At 40.2% G+C, this 19,094-nt stretch overlaps 1 protein-coding gene across 5 annotated transcripts in view; it reads right to left on the bottom strand.

Moving 5' to 3' along the window:
- Nucleotides 1-19,094, bottom strand: part of NHSL1 (NHS like 1) — a 233,468-nt gene that overhangs the window by 116,696 nt on the left and 97,678 nt on the right. For 2 of the 5 annotated variants that reach the window (XM_025997901.2, XM_025997902.2), the window contains exon 1: nucleotides 13,798-14,686. The exons of the other annotated variants lie outside the window; for them this stretch is intronic. In XM_025997901.2, the coding sequence (XP_025853686.2) occupies nucleotides 13,798-13,990 (193 nt within the window). In that variant the 5' untranslated portion in view covers nucleotides 13,991-14,686. Of the gene's footprint in view, nucleotides 1-13,797; nucleotides 14,687-19,094 lie in introns of those variants that run through there. 5 annotated transcript variants of the gene reach the window in all.

The following is a 19,094-nucleotide window of genomic DNA, read 5'->3' as shown; positions in this document are numbered from 1 at the left end:
TGTCCAAAAATCAGTTGGGATGAAGAGAGGGGAGGGGGAAGAGAGGGAGAACATAGAATATTATTAGAGAAAGTGGTTAATGCTGAAACCCAGCTTAAAAGCAGCAAAGCTACACTTGCTTATTATGTCAAACAATGCAGAAATCCTACTTGAAAACTTAGGGTGATTTTACAGAAGTGTTTAAAATCTAACGTTTACAAAAAAGAACTGACATGCCCAAATATAGTCACAATTTCATAACATTAATGCAAACAATGGGCTTAATTCAACTGTACTAAGAAGAAAAGCCAACAGAAGATAAACATGTAAAAAAAAACATATAAAACATATTTATATCATCCTACAGATATGTCCTACTTATCAAGAGATCACTTTTCTGACAAACTCAACCACTCAGGATACGGCCAAGAATTAAGAAGCCAAAATGATCTCTGACCAGAAAGCATCACTCAGGGGATTATGGATCAGGATCTTATTATAATCTTTTGACCAATACCATAGCAATAAACTGGATTGCCCAGACCCTCCACCCAAGGTAACAAATTGGAAATACCAAATCAGACCGTGGGAAGGACAAAAAGCCGGCATGACTACATGGAGAAAGAGAGCTGACAGTCTTACAGCAAAAGTGGCACAGGCAGCAGACAGTGGAGACCCACTTCATGCCAAAGCAAAGATCCTTGCAAATCTCAACAGCCACCAGGGTGTCGCTAGGTTCTTACAGGTTTAGTGACTATTCATAATGACACTAAAGCATCAAAACAAGGTTCAACTGTGCTGAGGATTGGACATCTGTCATGCATGGTGTCATGGTTGGACCAAGTCACAAGAAGTGGACTCAAATCCAATCTATACCATTATTATCTATATGGCTTCAGGTAAGTCACTTAACTTAGGGACTGCTTTCCTACCACAAAAGGGGATAACACCACCTGTTCTACCCACTCACAGGACTATCATAAGAATGGAATAAGGCCATAGCTGTGTAAATACTGTGTAAACCATAACCTGCAAACAGACTCCATCTGCATAGTATACCTTAGAACGATGTTCATAAAAATATATTTTTTAATTTTTTTAAAGATTTTATTTATCTATTCATGACAGTCAGAGAAAGAGAGAAAGAGAGAGAGAGAGAGAGAGAGAGAGGCAGAGACACAGGCAGAGGGAGAAGCAGGCTCCATGCAGGGAGCCTGATGTGGGACTCAATCCTGGTACTCCAGGATCACGCCCTAGGCCGAAGGCAGGCGCTAAACCACTGGGGCACCCAGGGATCCCCATATTTTTAATTGTTTTAAAATTCTGAAAGATGAATGAGGCAAGCATCTGTTATAATGAAAATACAAACAAATAGAAGGCATGTTCCTCTAACATTTTATATAAGCTAATGTGTAGGCCATATGATCACAATTTAGAAAAGTATCTCTAACCAATTACCAGTTTTTTACAGTAACCTTATGTTTCAAAGAAAACGCAGCTTTTCCTCCAATTCAGACATAGAATGACAGATGTAGGCTAGAGTCCAACAACTCGAAAGTGAAGTTAAATAGCCTCAACTTCTCAACGGCTTTTCCTCTAAAGAGGACAGACAGTAGGCCAGTAAGCATAATGACAAAGAAATCTCCAGAAAAAGGCAGAAATTATTCAGACATTGCTATCCATGAGCTTTCCCTAGGGCCAGTTAGCAGGTGCACATAATCTGCGAGGGCAGGCTCTGTGACACTGTGCTCCATCAGGCAACAGGGTTTACACCGGAAATCACTAAATCCTGCCTAACTTTAAAGCATTTACCCATATTCACTGACATGGTCATGGGCGAGGGGCGCAGAGGTCACCCTAGAAGAGGACTTACTGCAGTGAATGCTTACAAGCTCAGGATCATAAGTCAGTTCTCACAGCAGATGATTTCTGAGATGTACCACAAATCCACACTGCATCTAGAGACACTTCAGATATGCCAGACCTTTCTACAACACTGATACAATGATGGACTAATTCAGAGGAACTTCATCATAGTTTGTAACTTCGAAACATTGTGAAAAAGTGACCTGGTACACGAGCATATTAAGAATCTGCCAAAAGAAGTGAAGTCTGCTGAATGTAGGTGTGACCTAATAAGGGAGTCATCACTTCAGTAAGTCAGGACTGACATTTTTCTGCCTAATAAATTAGAATAAAACAGAAGATAGTATCACATGGAGTCAGGCAATAATGAAGTAGCTTCACAAAACTTTTGCTTCATTTTATGTGTACGTGTGTGTGTGTGTGTGTTCAGTTGACCCTTAAACAACACGGGATTAGACACACCAACTCCTCCTCCCTTTTCCCCCAACCCTGCACAGTTGAAAATCTTTGTATAACTTTTGAACTCCCCAATAACTTAACTACTAAGTAGCCTACCATTGACTGGAAACCTTACTGATTACATAAAGTTGATTAATACATATTTTGTATGTTATATGTATTATACGCTGTATTCTTAAAGTAAGCTAGAGAAAAGAAAACACTATTTAAAAAAAATAAGGAAGAGAAAATCATTCACAGTACCATACTGTTATTGGTCAGCAAAAAGTCCACATAAAAGCAGGCCCACGCAATTCAAACCCATGTTGTTCAAGGGTCAACTGTATATGCAATATGTGGACTGCAAACCAATCTAAAGTGTACTTATTACTCTAGGCACAGGCAGAACTTTTCAAAGCCACTAACTTTCAACTATAATTAATCTTTTCTGGCACTGAAAAGCTCAAGACCTTCACACTATAGTTCTACTGTATAACATTCTTTATTCCATCCCAAACAAGCATTTGTTATAGAAAAATCTAGCTCAACTTGCTCAAAAATTAGAGGAAATTTTGCTAATTGGATTTTTTGTTCCAATCTTTATTAGTTGGGAGTTGACATACGACCTTCATGATTTCTAAAAATCAGCCTGGGTGGCTCAGGTCATGATCCCAGAGAGTCTGCTTCTCCCTCTGCCCCTCCCCCACTCATGCTTGCACTCGTGTGTGTTCATGATCTCTTGCGTGTGCGTTCTCTCTCTGAAATAAATTTTAAAAATTTGTTTAAATAAATCAAATCAAATCAGCTACAGAACGTTTCTGTGGTTACAATGACACAAGCACACAGATCAAGTGGACAAACTAACACATACCCCAGTGTGTGGGATATAATCAAGGTCTGATGATCTGAAGGAATGTTGATGGAGAAAAATCCTAACCTTGCCAGCTTCAGAAAACATCAGTAGCACACAAGAATGCCCCAAATGCAACAAGGTGTCTCAAAAATGGCTTACAAATTAAACAGAAGTGGGATCCTTAGGAAAGAATAACATTTAGGCATTCCTACTTAAGGACAAAAAATTGGATAGAGCTAGTAAAGAAGAAAAGTAATTAAAAGATTTTTTTGTAGGAATATGTTGACTAACTCTGAAATAAAATTACTTTAAGGTAAAAATCAAAGTTCTTTTTCCAGGAAGCCAAAGCACTCTATGTACCTTCTGTTGGTGAAAAAATTATGTAAATAAATAACTACTGGTCAAGAAGACCACAGCAACCAAGCCAACACCAGCCACAACCACCCACCAAGGTAAACTCACAAATTGTCTTTTGTATGCTTTGTAAAAGGATCGCCAACCAATCAACACTGAAGCAGTACACACCTGTGTTCAGGTAAGAATTCTGGTTTATCTCAAAATGTAATCCAGAAACACCCGACACCCAGTTTCTACTTTAGCTGAGGCGTTTCCAGTTACAAAGTAAAAGAGAACTTTCAGAAATAGGAGCAAGGGAACTGTACCAACAATAAAATTTATTTATTCTCACTCTCTTTTAAAGTTTACTGAAAAGACAAAAATCAAGGATACAATTTATTGAACTCTCAACGGCTGGTGGCTTTTACATATAAATGAGGTTTTTCTTAGAGAAGGATAAACATATATTGAATCCAATCGGATAATTTACAGATGCCACTAAAATTATTTTAACCAGTGAATAGACTAGCCTTTATCCTTGTTCCACACCTTTTCTACGATACATCAAAACTTTGTTAAGCTATGTCTCAAAAACAAACAACCCCAAAATACTGCAAATGTACAACTGGTTGTGCAAACAGCATATTCAGAAACTTGACCAAGTCCCAGTAGACTATCATTACTGACTTAGAAGATGGGATCAGAAAACTGTCAGCACAGGGAAGGCAGCATGGATAAATGTGGAGACTCATTAGCTTTTCTCTCCTTATAACCTATCCCATCTCCTTCCCTCTCCCAATCCCCTGTTACCTTCTCCCATTATGTTCCACTCATTACAGCCCCTAACACACTTTTTCAAAAGTAGTAGGGCATGAAAATGGCAAAGTGGAGTCACTCTTTGTTCCTCCAGCCTTAATGAGTGCCTGCTCTAGGGAAAGCCCTGTGTGCAGGGTCACTCCAGGTTACTCACAATTCAAGCCATTTTCTCCTTGAATCTGAGACAGGCTTACTCATCTATGTGGCTTTTTTCAAGGCGTTGCTCTATATCAAGTCTACCAAGCAATAGGAGCTCTCAAAACACAAGAATCCATAAGACAACCCCAAATCCTGAGAATGAGTCTAGTCTAGTGTATTGGCCAGGAAGGCAGGGGGGTGTTGAGGGGGCAGGGAGGGGAACAGCACTAGCTGGGAACTCCGACTAACAAATCTCCTCAAGGAGACTGTCTCAGACACCTGATAAGCAAGTGCCCACCCAGGACCATACATATTTAAACAGCCAAAATGTTATGCATCCAGCATGGTGATGGGTTCTGGCAAGAACTAAGTAAATAACTGCCGGTTTAATGTCTCTTACAACTAGTCAGTCATTGAATGTCAGCCATAAAGACAGAGAACAATCTGTGGTGCCAAATTCAGTAGTACAGAGAGGTTCACTAGGGCTGAAGAGAACCAGACCACAGAGACATCACTACAACCAGCTTCTGCACCACCCCCTAAGCCCCACATCATGTAAAGTTCTGTATATGAACAATATGTATGCTGATTTCATGTAAGTTTTCCAATCACATTTACTAAGACAGTGGTCACCATAAATACCACCTATCATTAGGAAGGTTAGAAATACAAAAATACCACCTATCATTAGGAAGGTTAGAAATACAATATGAAGACTACTGCATTTCATAAAGCTAGAAAACATATAACCATGCCTATGAAAACCATAGATGCTGTGTGATACAAACAAGTTAACTATTAAGTCCTACAACTTCCCTTGATAAAGAAAGCCTCACATGAAAATCTGTAGCTCCATAACTGCTTTTCCTCATGTGCCTATATAATCACTTCAACCAGCACTGTGTAGCTTCTCAGCCTCTACAGCCCCTCGGTGACCAGGCTTCAGTCCAGATCCTAGTTCCTACACTCCAATCCATTCTGTGTGCCATAACCAAGCAGTCTCCCCTGAACACTGCCTTGACCACGTGTTCACGCAAGAAATACCTACTTACTACCACACTGGATAAGACAAACTAGAGTTCAAAGAGCTTCAAATTCAGGTGAAGTATGAAGCACATGCCCAAAGAATCTCAAAGCAGAACACGTGCCCTTGAACTGGAAGATACTCTGTCCAAGACCTCAAGATGCTCAAGTGCTTTTTCAATGTCTTTTCTCTTTCTGAAGACATACACTTGTTTCCCAGTCTCACCACATCTAAGTTTCTCCGCCTGGTTTTCAGTTCTCCCTAATGACTCTTCCTCATTTATCAAACTATTATTTTTATTGAATACTTACAGTATCCAGACAATATTTATTAAATGAGCTCATGCACATAATGTATTAATAGTGTCTAGCCATGGCAAAGCCTCATTACATGTTAGCTATTATTAATATTTATGAGTAGTTGGACTGATTTAGACACAATTTTCGATTTAGTATTTTAACCATTTCAGGATTTTACATAAAAACTGTGGTATATATTGCTTGAAGGATTATGTATAGGAGGTGGCAGCTTCCAGTAGGGTTGTCTAGGTTATACAAGTATTCTAAAAGCACTATTTCTACACTGAAAATTCGGTAGAATAGTATATTCTATAACTAGGATAAAGACATCTTTTGAGTTGATTGGCTATCAGTAGTGAAAAAATTGCGAACCCCTCAAACAGTACCATCAAATACAACCAGATCCAATTGGAAAGCTGATAGAGTATCTATAAAACATACACTCATTTATTGAGGAAATAAAGCTGCACCTACTACCCATACGTACAATAGGTATTATCCCATTTTATCGAAATGAAAGCTAGAGTTTAAACAGATGATGTGATGGGACACCTGGGTGGCTCAGTGGTTGAGCATCTGCCTTCAGCTCAGGGCGTGATCCTGGGGTCCTAGGAGTCCCACATCGAATCCCCTGCATGGAGCCTGCTTCTCCCTCTGCCTATGTCTCTGCCTCTCTCACTGTGTCTCTCATGAATAAATAAATGAAATCTTAAAAGAAAAAAAAAAACAGTTGATGTGATTTGCTCCAGGTCACATTAGCAAGTGACAGAAGCAAAACATCCAGATTTCCTGACCTTGTATCATTCATTCTCTCCTTTAAACTAAAATTTATTGAACACCTGCTGTGTGCCAGGCTTGGGAAAACACTGGTTACCAAAACATACAAAAAAAAGAAGAATCTCTCCTGTACTAGAGGTTAAATTCTAGTTTTAGGATATAGACAGTACTGAAAATAAATACAGTTGACCCTTGAGCAACAGGAGTTTGAACTCTGCCGGTCCATTTATATGTGGATTTTTTTTCAATAAATACAGTACAGAACTATAAATGTATTTTCTCTTCCTTATGACTTTTTCTCTCACTTACTTTACTGTAAGAATACAGTATGTAATACATACAGTATGTTTAATAAACTCTATGTTAGAGGTAAGGTTTATGGTCAAAAGTAGGCTATTATTAGTAGCTAAGTTTTTGGGGAGTCAACAGTTATACGAGGATTTTTGACTACACAGAGTTCAGCATCCCTCACCCTTATCTTGTTCAAGGTCAAATGTACATAAAGTATACCGATATTAGATGGTGGTAAGTGCTTTGAAGAAAAACAAAGATGGAGATAGAAAGGTTAGCATGAGGTCAGAGGTGACATAGGGTCACTCAGACAGCTTTTGAGCAAAGAGTTGAAAAAGGAAAGGGTGGGAGCAATGTACATAGCTAGGACTCTGGGTGGGGAGGAAGGTCAAGTTGCACGGCATGTTCCAAACAGCAAGAGGCCTATTGTGACTTAGAGGACAGTGAGGGGAAAGCACAGGTGATGCAACTGGGAAGCAGATGGTGCAGAGCCATACAGCACATCATAAAGACTAGTTACCAAGCTGCCAGAGAAGGAAAGCTACCAAAGAGCTTTAAGCAGTGAAGTTACATAACATGACTTATATTTGATGTTTTGCAAGATCACTGAGGCTCATCTGGCAAGATTAGCCTTACCTGGGGTGAAGGGAGGCTGGAGGCGGGGAGAGGAAGGGTGGAAGCGGGGAAAACAAGTAAAGAAGACTGCAAGAGTGCCCTGCTGCCTTGCCTTATCAGACATGGCATCATCCCATCTCATACCTCATCTCTGTTCACTAAGCCAACTTCCTTAATGGTCCAAGCAGTCATGATCAAACCTTTCTACAAAGCATTTGATCCACACACGGTTTAAGTGAGCAACAAAAAACAGCAGACTGCCATTAAAATTAGTTCCAACAATGTGAAGGCTCTCTTTTGCTATGCTCAAAAAACTTCAGGGTTGGGAGCACTTGCAAGGTGACATTCATCAGTACATTGGACAAAGTAAGCACACAGAGCCACCGGTACCCCACCCCCGTTTGGCACAGTGGCCTCTACAAACAGCACTATTAACAATGTCCCAGGTGAGTTCTATCCACCCAGTCAATAACCACTTATTGAGCACTTAGGCTTGGGAAATAAAAGATAAGTAAGACTTGGTCTCTGTCCTAAAAAAGTTCACAGTCCAGCTAAAGACACAGACACATAAAATATAAGTATCACCCAGTGTCTAATAAATATATAATTACCAAGGTCTGTAGAAGGTGGAGAAATAACAGAGAGAAAGGAGTCATCAGTTCTGCCCTTAGGAGAGACTCACAGAGTTCTAAAGAAAGCAGAAAAGGTCCAGCAAAAAGTCAGCAGGCAGAGGCGGGGGACTGAAGCATGGTGACACAGGGCATGGGAGATACCCCAAGGCAGGTAAAAGAGCAGTGCATCCATTTGCTACTTGGGGAGTTAAAAAGGGTAGGGGATGGGGCGGGTCAGAAGGTGCAAGGTCCATGCTACCATATGTGAGATCGGCTTCATTTTGTAGGCAGTGGGGAGCAACACAAGAGTCACCCAATTCTATTTGGGTTTGAGGAAGATTACTCTGATTATAGTATAGCCTCAAGGATGGCTCAAAGGAAGACAAGAGTGAAGATAACAAGAAAGAGTCTAAGACACTCAGAAGGCCCCTCAAGAGGCCAGCTAGGAGCAGAGAAAGGCCTGAACTATAGTTTGGATGGACAAGAGGGTACAGACACAATAGACCGGGAGGAGATAAACCTGGTAAGACTGGAGTTTACTCAAGTATTTCATAGGAAATAGTGTCATTAAAAAAAAAAAAACACGCCTTTATTTAAAACTTTGATAGAAAACATTATGGTTAAATGAAAAACCCTTTAAATTACACAGAAATATAAATATATTCTACAACAACTGCAAGAGACTTATAAAATTAACCCTAATTGATATGCAGGGTCTTTTGAAATCATTTCTAAAACAACTGTTTGAAAAGAACAATTTCAAAAAAGTTTTCAAAACTGAGTAATGACATTCCCATGAAGAATATAGGTTACTAACTTCTAAATGAATCATCTGACAGTTCCTTCTTTTAATACTCTATTTTTAGCATCTAAATAAGTATCTAATTCTCAAAATAAATCCACAAACATTTAAGACAACTAAGTAAAGGAAGGGTATTAGATAAAAACATCATTGCAACAGAACTTCATCAATTTAATAACAAATAAGATCATTTTTGCAGTAAAACAAGGCAGTGAAACAACAGATCCCCATCTTCAAAAGAGAAAAATAATCAAAGGTCACTAAAGGGCAGTTTCAATGAACCAGATGAAATATTAAGTGGCACTCACTGTTTATCTCTTTCACAGAATGTCAGCTTCAGTAGAAAGTAAGAAGGAAAACATTACATTCACTACACCGAGAATATTCTTCTCATCTCTTTATTAAGACCTCAAGATAAACTCCATTTAGCTCTTTTTCCAGTGTACATGGTGACCCTCAGAATAAATATTGCTTTTTTATCTAGTTTTACTCTCAAATTGAGGGGGCTACCTTAGCAATGTTTGCCAATATTTTTTAGGTTTCTTTAATGCCATGAAGAAAATGATCTTAAATCCCATAGTTTAAAGATTTTATGATCAAAAATAAATCACAGCTATTTACATGGAAACAGGATTTCAACCTTGCTCCTTTTGGTCTTTCATGCCATTTTCTCTGTTGTAGTATCCGAAATCATTGCTAATCTAATTATGCACAAGATTCCTGTTTTCTGCAACTATTTTACTAGGAGGATATTGGGATGAAATTACTTTAAATGCAGCCAACTCCCACACTCAACAATTGATTATCTAGTGTATGGATTATTCATTACCCTTAATGCCTAGTAAAGCCATTCTCTGGTCATTTTTTGCAGTTCCTGGGATGGAAAGGAACTGAAATTCAAAAGATTCAAATTTGATAACCTTATTAGCACATATGATAGAAGTCCTGAAGAAGAGAATGAAAGGATTGTTTAAATCGAGGCTTTGCATGTCAATTACCGTCTCTGCACCGACCTGCCAATACCAGTATCATCAATCATGCCTCTGCCCAGCTGAACAGAACTGGAGATACAACAAAACATGCTCTGCTCAATGAGAGGCTACCCCATTATTATTCCACCTCTTTTGGTTTTATTTGACAGGAGAAGGGTATGTGAGCAGGATGGGGGAGCACAGAGTAAATACTAGTCATTAGTTTCCCTTGAGAACCTTCCAGTGCTAGAAACAAAGCAGGAGCTCATTAAGTGTTGTGCAAATCAATGCTAACAGCCAGAAGACCATGCAAAACATGAAAATGCTCAAGATAAAGTTTCTTTATCTGGACCTTCTCATCTAAGTTCATCCATTTTACACTTTTCACAATTATCCTGCATTTTCCTTAGATTCTCCCTTAGACGTCTTATCTGCTTCTCCATTTAAGTATGAACTCCATGACTTCATAGCCTGTGTGCTATATTTCTTTGTGGTGTATAAAAAAATTCCTTCAATAAATGCACTCACAACTCAATATGAAAAGCTACATATTGTCTCACCTACAACTGACTTCTACCTTTTTTACTACATAGGCATCTAATAAAACAGCTTATGATTACAGAAATTTATACTCAAGAGGATACTGATTCACACCCTTGATTTTTATGGCTAATTAAGTCAAAACATCATCTGCCATTCAAATGGATCATATCCCACTACAAATGTAAGAACTGATAACTGCTGTTACTTAATTCGTTTTTACCTTCCTGAGTACAAACGTCAATAGTTTTGAAGTTTTGAAACTTGCCATGTGCTGGACCAGAAGAAAATATGCAGGTACCTATTTGTAATTGCTTTGGACATACCGGTATGTATCTTCTAGTTACTTTTTAGGCTCAAGAAAAGTAGTCTAATTGGAAAGATGCCTATTAATAGCATCTAATCTTATAAAAGCATTCTCTAAGAATTTTCAAGCACTGTAGTTTTATCCTTAGTTTCTTGAGTATATGTGACAACATTAAACTGCAAACCTATAGGTTTGTGTCTTGGGAGATACCCATACAGGTTAACTACTTAAAAACTTTATTTTGTTAGTCCTAAGAAGCAATCCAGCATGGAGATTCACTATAAAAAGAATTTGAAATTCACTACAAAATGAAACTTGAAAGAACTGTTTTATAAAACAAACATGAATACAACATACTGTCCACATGCTTAGTAAGGGTTCAGTGGGCTAACTGTACAAAGCACTGTGACTGGGTGACAGTGGACAGGGAGCCAGCAAACACTCTGGGCTTGCAACAACTGTTGATAGAGGAAGAAAGACATAAGGCCGCAGAACTGGACACTCCAGCAGCCAGAGATCCCATGGAGGGTGTGGAAGACACGGGACACAACCCTGAAGTAAGGCTGTCTTGTTAGGTAGGCTCTATCTCTCACTACTTGGTGGTGGTGTATATGTGTGGGGGATGGGAGGTGGGACAGCAGGTTTTTAGAAACCTGTGTAGATCAAAAAATGTTACTATAAGGTAGGGGAGTTGGGGAGCAGGCTGAAAGGAAAGTGTGTGGTCTCAAATACATATGGTCTGGGCAGACATATATGAAGTAAGAGAAAGATGCTATGTGCTTCCCATCAGAATGATATGTCTTTGATGCACTTTATTTGCAACCAAATCCTAACATGAACATTGGGCATTCTCAGCATTGACTGATAAGTCGTGCTAGAGTTTAAGCTTATTTGATACTCTTAAAAAAAAAAACTCCAATCCTGCATCATTTTTCTGAAATATTGATCCTCTTTGGGGGGCACTTGATGGGATGAGCACTGGGTGTTATTCTGTATCAACATACAACTGAACACCAATAAAAAATAAATTTATTATAAAAAAAAAGATTGATCCTCTTTTGATCTGAAAGCATAAACAAATGTCACTCCTGTATTTCTCCAAAGGGAAGAACTATGGGAAATAAAGATCAACTGTCAAGGACATGCCCCTGGGACAGTATGTCAAAGCTGAAAACCAATTTTCTTCAGTAAGTCAAACGTGAAAACAGAATAAAATACTACAAATTTTGATGTACAGGCAGCTTTTTAAGGATTTCCCCTCTAGCTCCCTATGTCAGAAATTGTAATATTGCCCTCAGCCAATTATTTCTAAGAACCATATAAATTTACACACTGTATTATGCCTCCATTTCTCTTCATGGGGCTACTGTATCCCCTATTACATTAAGAGATAAAGGGCACAATCTTTTGTAGTATTGCATAAACAAGTCCTCCCTCCCTTTACAAGTCACCCCTTTTCTCTACAATAACCTCATTATTTTTCACAAGTCAAGTGTACAGTATTTGCTTCATTTCCCAACTAAAACCAACACATGCACATTCATAGTGTCTTTCCCTTTAATGTTAATTTTGATGGAGCATCTATGATAGAAATCCTAAAGCCACACACTCACGCATCTATTCTTTAACAGAAACCTGACAGTGGTTGATCTAAAACCAAACAATCATAAAAGAACAACCTTTGGCAAAGGCCAAGGGAATCAAAATTACACCCTCTGATGACCACAGCACTACTGTATCCACCCTTGAAACATTTTTGCTTCAAACATTACAACCCACCCATTTACTCAAACCGCAGCTTATTCCTGATTTAGAAGAGCAGAGTTCGTGGACTTACTAAACTGCACAACTCCAACCAGAAAGCACCATGCCTCTTTTTCTGCGTGGCAATTATACACCACGTCCAAACTAAAAACCTGCATATTGAAGCTCAGGACCAGCAGACCACTGTTGACACCCTTCCTGAGATAAAAACAATTGCCATCTCCTAAGAGCATTAACCAGTCCCTCTGGTGCCCCAGTGTAATAGAGAAGAATGAATTGTTTCACACACATTATCCATCAGGAGCTGCGTTAAATTCTCAGTCAGTGGGATAGAAACACTGTGCCCATCAGCATTTAACTTAGTTTATTCTGTCGGGATTCGGCAGTTTTGTCTCCCAAAAGAAGGGAAAGAACAGGTTGTGAAAGATTCCAGCGAGGTTTCTTTTTTGGCACAGGAAGAATGTGATAAACAGGGAAAACACAATCACGGGGAATGTCTGGACTAGGTGCCTTTGTAATACTTAAATAGCGCTCCCCTACTGGGCTTTGCCACAGCACCAAATTGGGGGGGGGGGGCACATTTTAGAGTTTAATAGTTCAGCCTGTACAGTAAACATTCTAAGAGGAAGAACCCAGAAATTCTAAATATAAAATAGGGGTGTGTGTTAAAGAATCAGTGAAATATTTCCCTCTCTCCCACCAGGATTGATATTTTTCTTTACCCTGCGGAAGGCAAAACACAGGAACTCTGAGAACAGAGACCAACACTGGTCTGCAAAGGAACTTGAAAGAAATCCAGAAACTCCCTTTTGGCCACAATATCAAGGGCAAGCCCTTCATGTGTTCCTTTTCCTTGATGTCATTCTAACACCTGTTTAATTCAAGTATCTGTGGACTTCCTCAATCTTCTTTAAGAGAGACACAAGGAGACCATTCATGATTCCCAAAGTTTTCTCAGTGTACTGTCTCCGTAAAGAGCTCCATGTCCCAACTGCAAGTTGTAAGAGAAGACTCCTTCTATGAGGATGGCTTACCACTGAACTTTGCACAAGTCTCCTCCGTGTGTGGATCTGCTGAGGAGAAGGAGGGCTGAGGACAACAGCTATCTTATCCTTGTCAGAAGGAAGCTATCTTATCCTAGCCAGAAGGACACAATCTCAAGCTGAATCTAGTTTGAAGAGCACTATTATTTTAGACATGTAAGCATATGAATGACACCCAATTCCAACACAAAAATAAACAAACAAAGCAAAAAAACTCCTAAGGAGGCCAAAACTCACAAAGGGAAATCAGTGATATAAAACGAATTCTACATCACAAACTTCTAAGAATGTTTAAATAAAAACAACAACAAAAAAAAATCAAGTCACCTTTTCTGGGCTGGGTTCTGTAATTCCAGTTTTCATCATCTGCTTCCACCTGCTGCCCACAGACCGAGAGCTCTCCATCACTGCGAAACAGCCTCTTTGTCTGCCTGGACAAGGAGGAGAAATTTATCCAACTCACAGCACGTGAGAGAGACCCTGAATTTGACTTGAGTCTGAACGAGCCTTCCTTTTTCATCTTCTTTCACATCAAAATCGACTACAAAGGACAGCCCAGCAAACAAGAAGCTCGGTTTTACAATCCTTCCATGTCCTTTTAAACAAACCTGCTCCTTCCCACTTATTCAATGTTGAGAGTCAGGCACAGCATGATGCAGAGAGACTGCTTCTATGTCACCCAATTACAAAGAAAAGGAGAGAGGGGTAGGAAATAAACAAACAAAAAAAATTTTTTTTATCCTAGCCACATTGTGGCACTTGGTTTGGCATAATTTTAAAAATGAAGCAGGGTGTTCATTTCAGGAACACTTGTCAGGACTTGGAGAAGAACAGAACCAAAGCACTCGGACTCTTTGGTGTGTGCCCGGCATCCCACACTGTAATCCTGCTCCTGTCCCAGGCATCCTTCCCCACTCGCTGGGGCAGACAGCAGCAGGGACAGCCGCCTGCTGCAGACAAACAGAAGGAACTCCTCAGGCTGGAGAAAGAAGTCCGGTGACAACCCGGGGGCCGGTTTGAACTTCACCCACACAGGTGACTTGGGGAAAATCAAAAGAGCTCGGCTCCCTTGTCGCAGCACAGCGCAGAATCATCAAGCGCCCACTTGCCCTCTTTCCCGGCTGGGAAGAGCTCAGGATCCACAGGACGCCACAAACAATAAAACAGGCTGCGTGGCTCCAGCCTGGATTACAGGGTGAGCGCTCCAGTGAAAGGCGATAGGCTTTCCCCACACCCAAGGCACCCCATTGGAGGCAGAAAACCCCGCCTCCTCTCCACAGGCAATACTTCGGTGGCAGCTCAAACTTCTGAACTCCAGCAAAGCTGGGAAATGCAAGCCTGAGCAGAATACAGACTTTTGGAAATTTAAAGAGAAAAGAAAGAAAAAGAAAAGAAAGGAAAGAAAGAAAGAAAAAAAGAAAGAAGAAAGAAAGAAAGAAAGAAAGAAAGAAAGAAAGAAAGAAAGAAAGAAAGAAAAGAACTTGATTATTAATCATCAGACCACATTTCTGAAGGCAGGATTTTGAGAAGGGAGTTTAAGAGAGCATATGGTTTTATAGACATCAAGCATTCCTTGACTGATGGAGGGGTGTCATCTAAGAAAATGTATTTCCGAAGAGAATTCAACTGACTCAGCTATTCCTTCACTCCTGGCTCTCCACAAAGGTGAAATGCAGCCAGTCTTGCACCTGCTGCTTCCACCAGCAGCCAGAGTGTGGGGTGGGGCGGAGGACCTACTGCCTCCCCCACTGGCAGTCCCTATGGATCATTCCTCTCCAGCTTTGAAAGACCATCCTATCATGGAGAACCATCATCTGAGAGCTATGTTAGCTGCAGGCTCCAGCGTCGAGACTCATAAAACCATTAATCATGACATGCAAAACATCTAGAGCCATATGTTGGAATGTACTGGGTGCTGCATTTCCCCCAAGGCCAACATAATTCCACGATCCTGCGGGCGTTAAAAGTCCCCGTAACTTTCCATCACAGAGACTTGAGTCAGGCATTCCCTCCCCAAAGTGTTATTCAGAGTAAGGCTAATAAGCAACAAGCAGAGAACTGGGTCCATCTCACTGTACTCAGCACTTAGCAAACATTAAGACTAACACGGTGTAACAGAAAATAAACTTTGATTAAAAACTATAGAAGAGGGATTTTGTATCATACATCTACCACAATTCACTGAGATTTTAAGAAAAAGGCTCTAAAAGCTTATGAAGACAGACACATTAGTAGAAGAAAAACACAGAGCTGCTGAGAAATGTTCCCTGGATGGAAGCTCACGTTACCACAGAAACCATGACACAGAACAGGTCCTGTGGACTAAGGGCAAAGCTAAAGTAGTCTAGGGAAAACAGATATGGGCTCAGCTTAAAGCTAAGGATCCTCACGAGCTCACGTAGTATAAACCCCTCAATTCACAGGTGAAGAAATCCAGGCCCAGAGAAGGCATATGACATACCCAATATCACATAGAGAAGTCAGTAATGGGACCAGGTCACGGCAGACACCACTTAGATTCCAAGTTTTGCCACTTACTGGGGCAGTACCTCACCAAGCACTCTGAGCTACTAAATTGGAATGATACCTCTACTTTGATCATTTCCATAAAGGCGAAAATCATATAATGATGCAAAGCACCAGTGCCTGTAAAAGTTCTAACACCAAATATCCTTCTTTTTTTTTTTCAGATTTTCTTTCTGAGTCAAAGACACTTTTGAGAATCTCAAAATATAAAGTAAAAAGTTAAAAAACAAAGAACATGGTGCCAGAAAATATAAAAACATCCTGAATGCTGCCTTCCATTTCAGAGGCTCATGGGAACCCCTGACATCTGTACATGCATTCTCTGAGGATCCATGGACCTCCCCAAAAAAGAATACTGTTGGTTCCCTCTCTGGTGTCTACATCCTACAGCTATATTTTTAATTTAGAAATACCTAAGCTCTGAAATAAAGCTGTTCTTTATATTCAGGAAGTCCTGTTGAATGCTTTTCCAGCCCACCCCACCTTGGAGTGTGTATACCTGTATACACAATAGCATAGATGGGTTGGTGTCAGTGGTAAGCAGTGTGTTTTTGTCCAGTACCTCCTATCCTTACATACACCCAACAGCAAGCCCATGACAGGGCCTGGAGGAACATCCGCTGCCAAGCAGCCAAGCAGGCTAACTGGTCCATTCAGGGACTAGACTCACAACTGTCCTTCAAAGTAAGTTACACACTTATGCTGGACTTCCAACTTAATATATTTCCCATTATTCATGAGACCTATGGATATGTCTGCACAAAAACAAATTCTCTATTGACTAGCTATTCCATACTTCTGTGATATGGGCCCTTGATGAGGAAAATCTTCATTTATGTAAAAGAAGATCAAATAAATTAACTACCTGTACCACTGAATCAGAATTCCTCTATGGCCAAGATAGAAGAACAGAATGGTTTAAATTAGCTTTGGAGGAAACATTGAGATTTTCAGTATCCATGCTAGGTATGCGCTCCAATTAGCTTAGAAAATCATAAGTGGGCTGCTTGAAAAGCTATTACATTAATTCAAACTATATTTATTTAGCAACTATGAAACATATACCTTAATCATCCAGATCCCAGAGCCATATAAATCTACCACTCCCAGCAGCAGGGTCAGAATTACTTTGTGCAGGGCACTTCGTGAATAAAATTGCGAATCTTTACAGTAAACCTGCCATGGAAAAATCCCTTTTGGAGAAAGCCTGTTTCTTGAAATGTAATTGTTGGTGTAATAAAACATCTTAATTCAACATTTTTCCCCATGAAAATCTACAATAGAATACACTCTTATCAGACTTTTGAACCAGACCTGCTGCACAGATTTTGTCTGCATCCCTTACTGTGTGTGTGTGGTTTTTTTGTTGTTGTTGTTTTTTGTTTTTTGTCTCCCCTCTCACTGTCAGGCTGTCAGACTGAAACTTCTGTTGTCATTATATGTGCCAATAACTGCTCCCTGCATACCACCTCACCCCTGCTGGATGTCAGGCATAGAGGAATCAGATAAATAATCTTGCTTCAATTGTACGTTTACTGGGAGTTGATAAGCACCCATAGAACGAAAGACATGGCCTTATACAAGGGCTTTGCCACAGCTGCCTCCTGGCCAGCACCCTCACCCTTTGCCTGGTGAGGTGGGTGTCTAATGGTTGAAATGGCTGGAGGGGCAGTCTCTGGATAACAGCCCCCAGGTGGATCTACACCAGGTTTATGACTCACTTATTGCCTCTTTTGTATTAAGTTCTTAACGTTTAAGGGTAGTGAGAAATTTACTCATCACTAATGACAAAAGGACAAAAAATTGTATTATTTCAGGAACAATTCAAGTCAGACATTAAAGAAATGTTAACTATGAAAACTAGGAGGCAGGGGACCCCTGGGTGGCTCAGTGGTTGAGCATCTACCTTTGGCTTGGGTCATGATCCCGGGGTCCTGAGATCGAGTCCTGCATTAGGCTCCTCACAGGGAGTCTGCTTCTCCCTCTGCTGCCTATGTCTCTGCCTCTCTCCGTGTGTCTCTCATGAATAAATAAATAAAATATTTTTAAAAAGCAAAAAAACTGGGAGGCACCAGAATATATTACTAAAGGAAGTTCTGGGATCATCGTCTTCTTTGGGAACTCCTAAGTCAAATATCCATTAATTCAGAAAGATTTATTTATGTTTCTACCCCAGAATCAAATGGATAGATTGAATACGTTTGGAAAGTCCTTACCAAAAGACATAATATTTCCTGTTTTAATATATGCTGACATCCTTAAAAAGGAGTTTCACTCAAATGGAAGTCTTTGATTCAGTAAAAATTGTTAAACGTGACAAGACACAGGATTAGACAGACCCCTCAACCCACCCAGGCGTGTAATTGCCCCATTTGCCATCTGTGTAAAATGCCAGCCAAGAGTAGGAAGTAATTTCAAATGCCATCAGTTTTTTGGCCTCAAAGGCCACAGTGAGCACTGTGACTTTTTGGTTGCCATGTGTACCTTTCCTGCCCTGACCCCACCCTTCCAGCCTGGAAGGAGGAACGAGAGAGGCCGAACCTTGAAATTAGAAATGATTAGAGAACAGTGTGCAGTGGTGGAGCTGGTGAGGTTGGTGGTTTGGCTGGCAGTGGGGTGCAAACATGGAAAGCCACCAACAGAGACAAAGGTGACACAGCAGTGAGAAGAGTCGCTCTAAACCGTGTCATGTTCTAAAGCAGCCCTGACCGGGTAGGAGCAGTGAAGTGTGCACCCTATCAGATTACCACATGAATCACTCAGACAACCTACGGGGACCTTTGGCGTCTAGGACAGGGTACAGTAGGTTTTCCAACTGTCAGCTCTTATAAATAATTTAGGAGTAGATTTAAATGCAAACTTTCTATGAGGCAATTTGCACACGCTAATAATGAAAGCTTATCTCAACATCTCGAAGTAAACAATTTGAGCCAGACATTTATTTATTTATTTATTTATTTTAAAGATTTATTTATTTATTCATGATAGTCACACAGAGAGAAAGAGAGAGAGGCAGAGACACAGGCAGAGGGAGAAGCAGGCTCCATGCAGGGAGCCCGACATGGGATTCGATCCCGGGTCTCCAGGATCACGCCCTG

Source organism: Vulpes vulpes, chromosome 1 (assembly GCF_048418805.1).
Source record: "Vulpes vulpes isolate BD-2025 chromosome 1, VulVul3, whole genome shotgun sequence".
NCBI classification, from domain to species: Eukaryota; Metazoa; Chordata; class Mammalia; order Carnivora; family Canidae; genus Vulpes; species Vulpes vulpes.
Note: the sequence above shows the minus strand (reverse complement) of the source record. Positions and strands in the feature narration are given on the sequence as shown.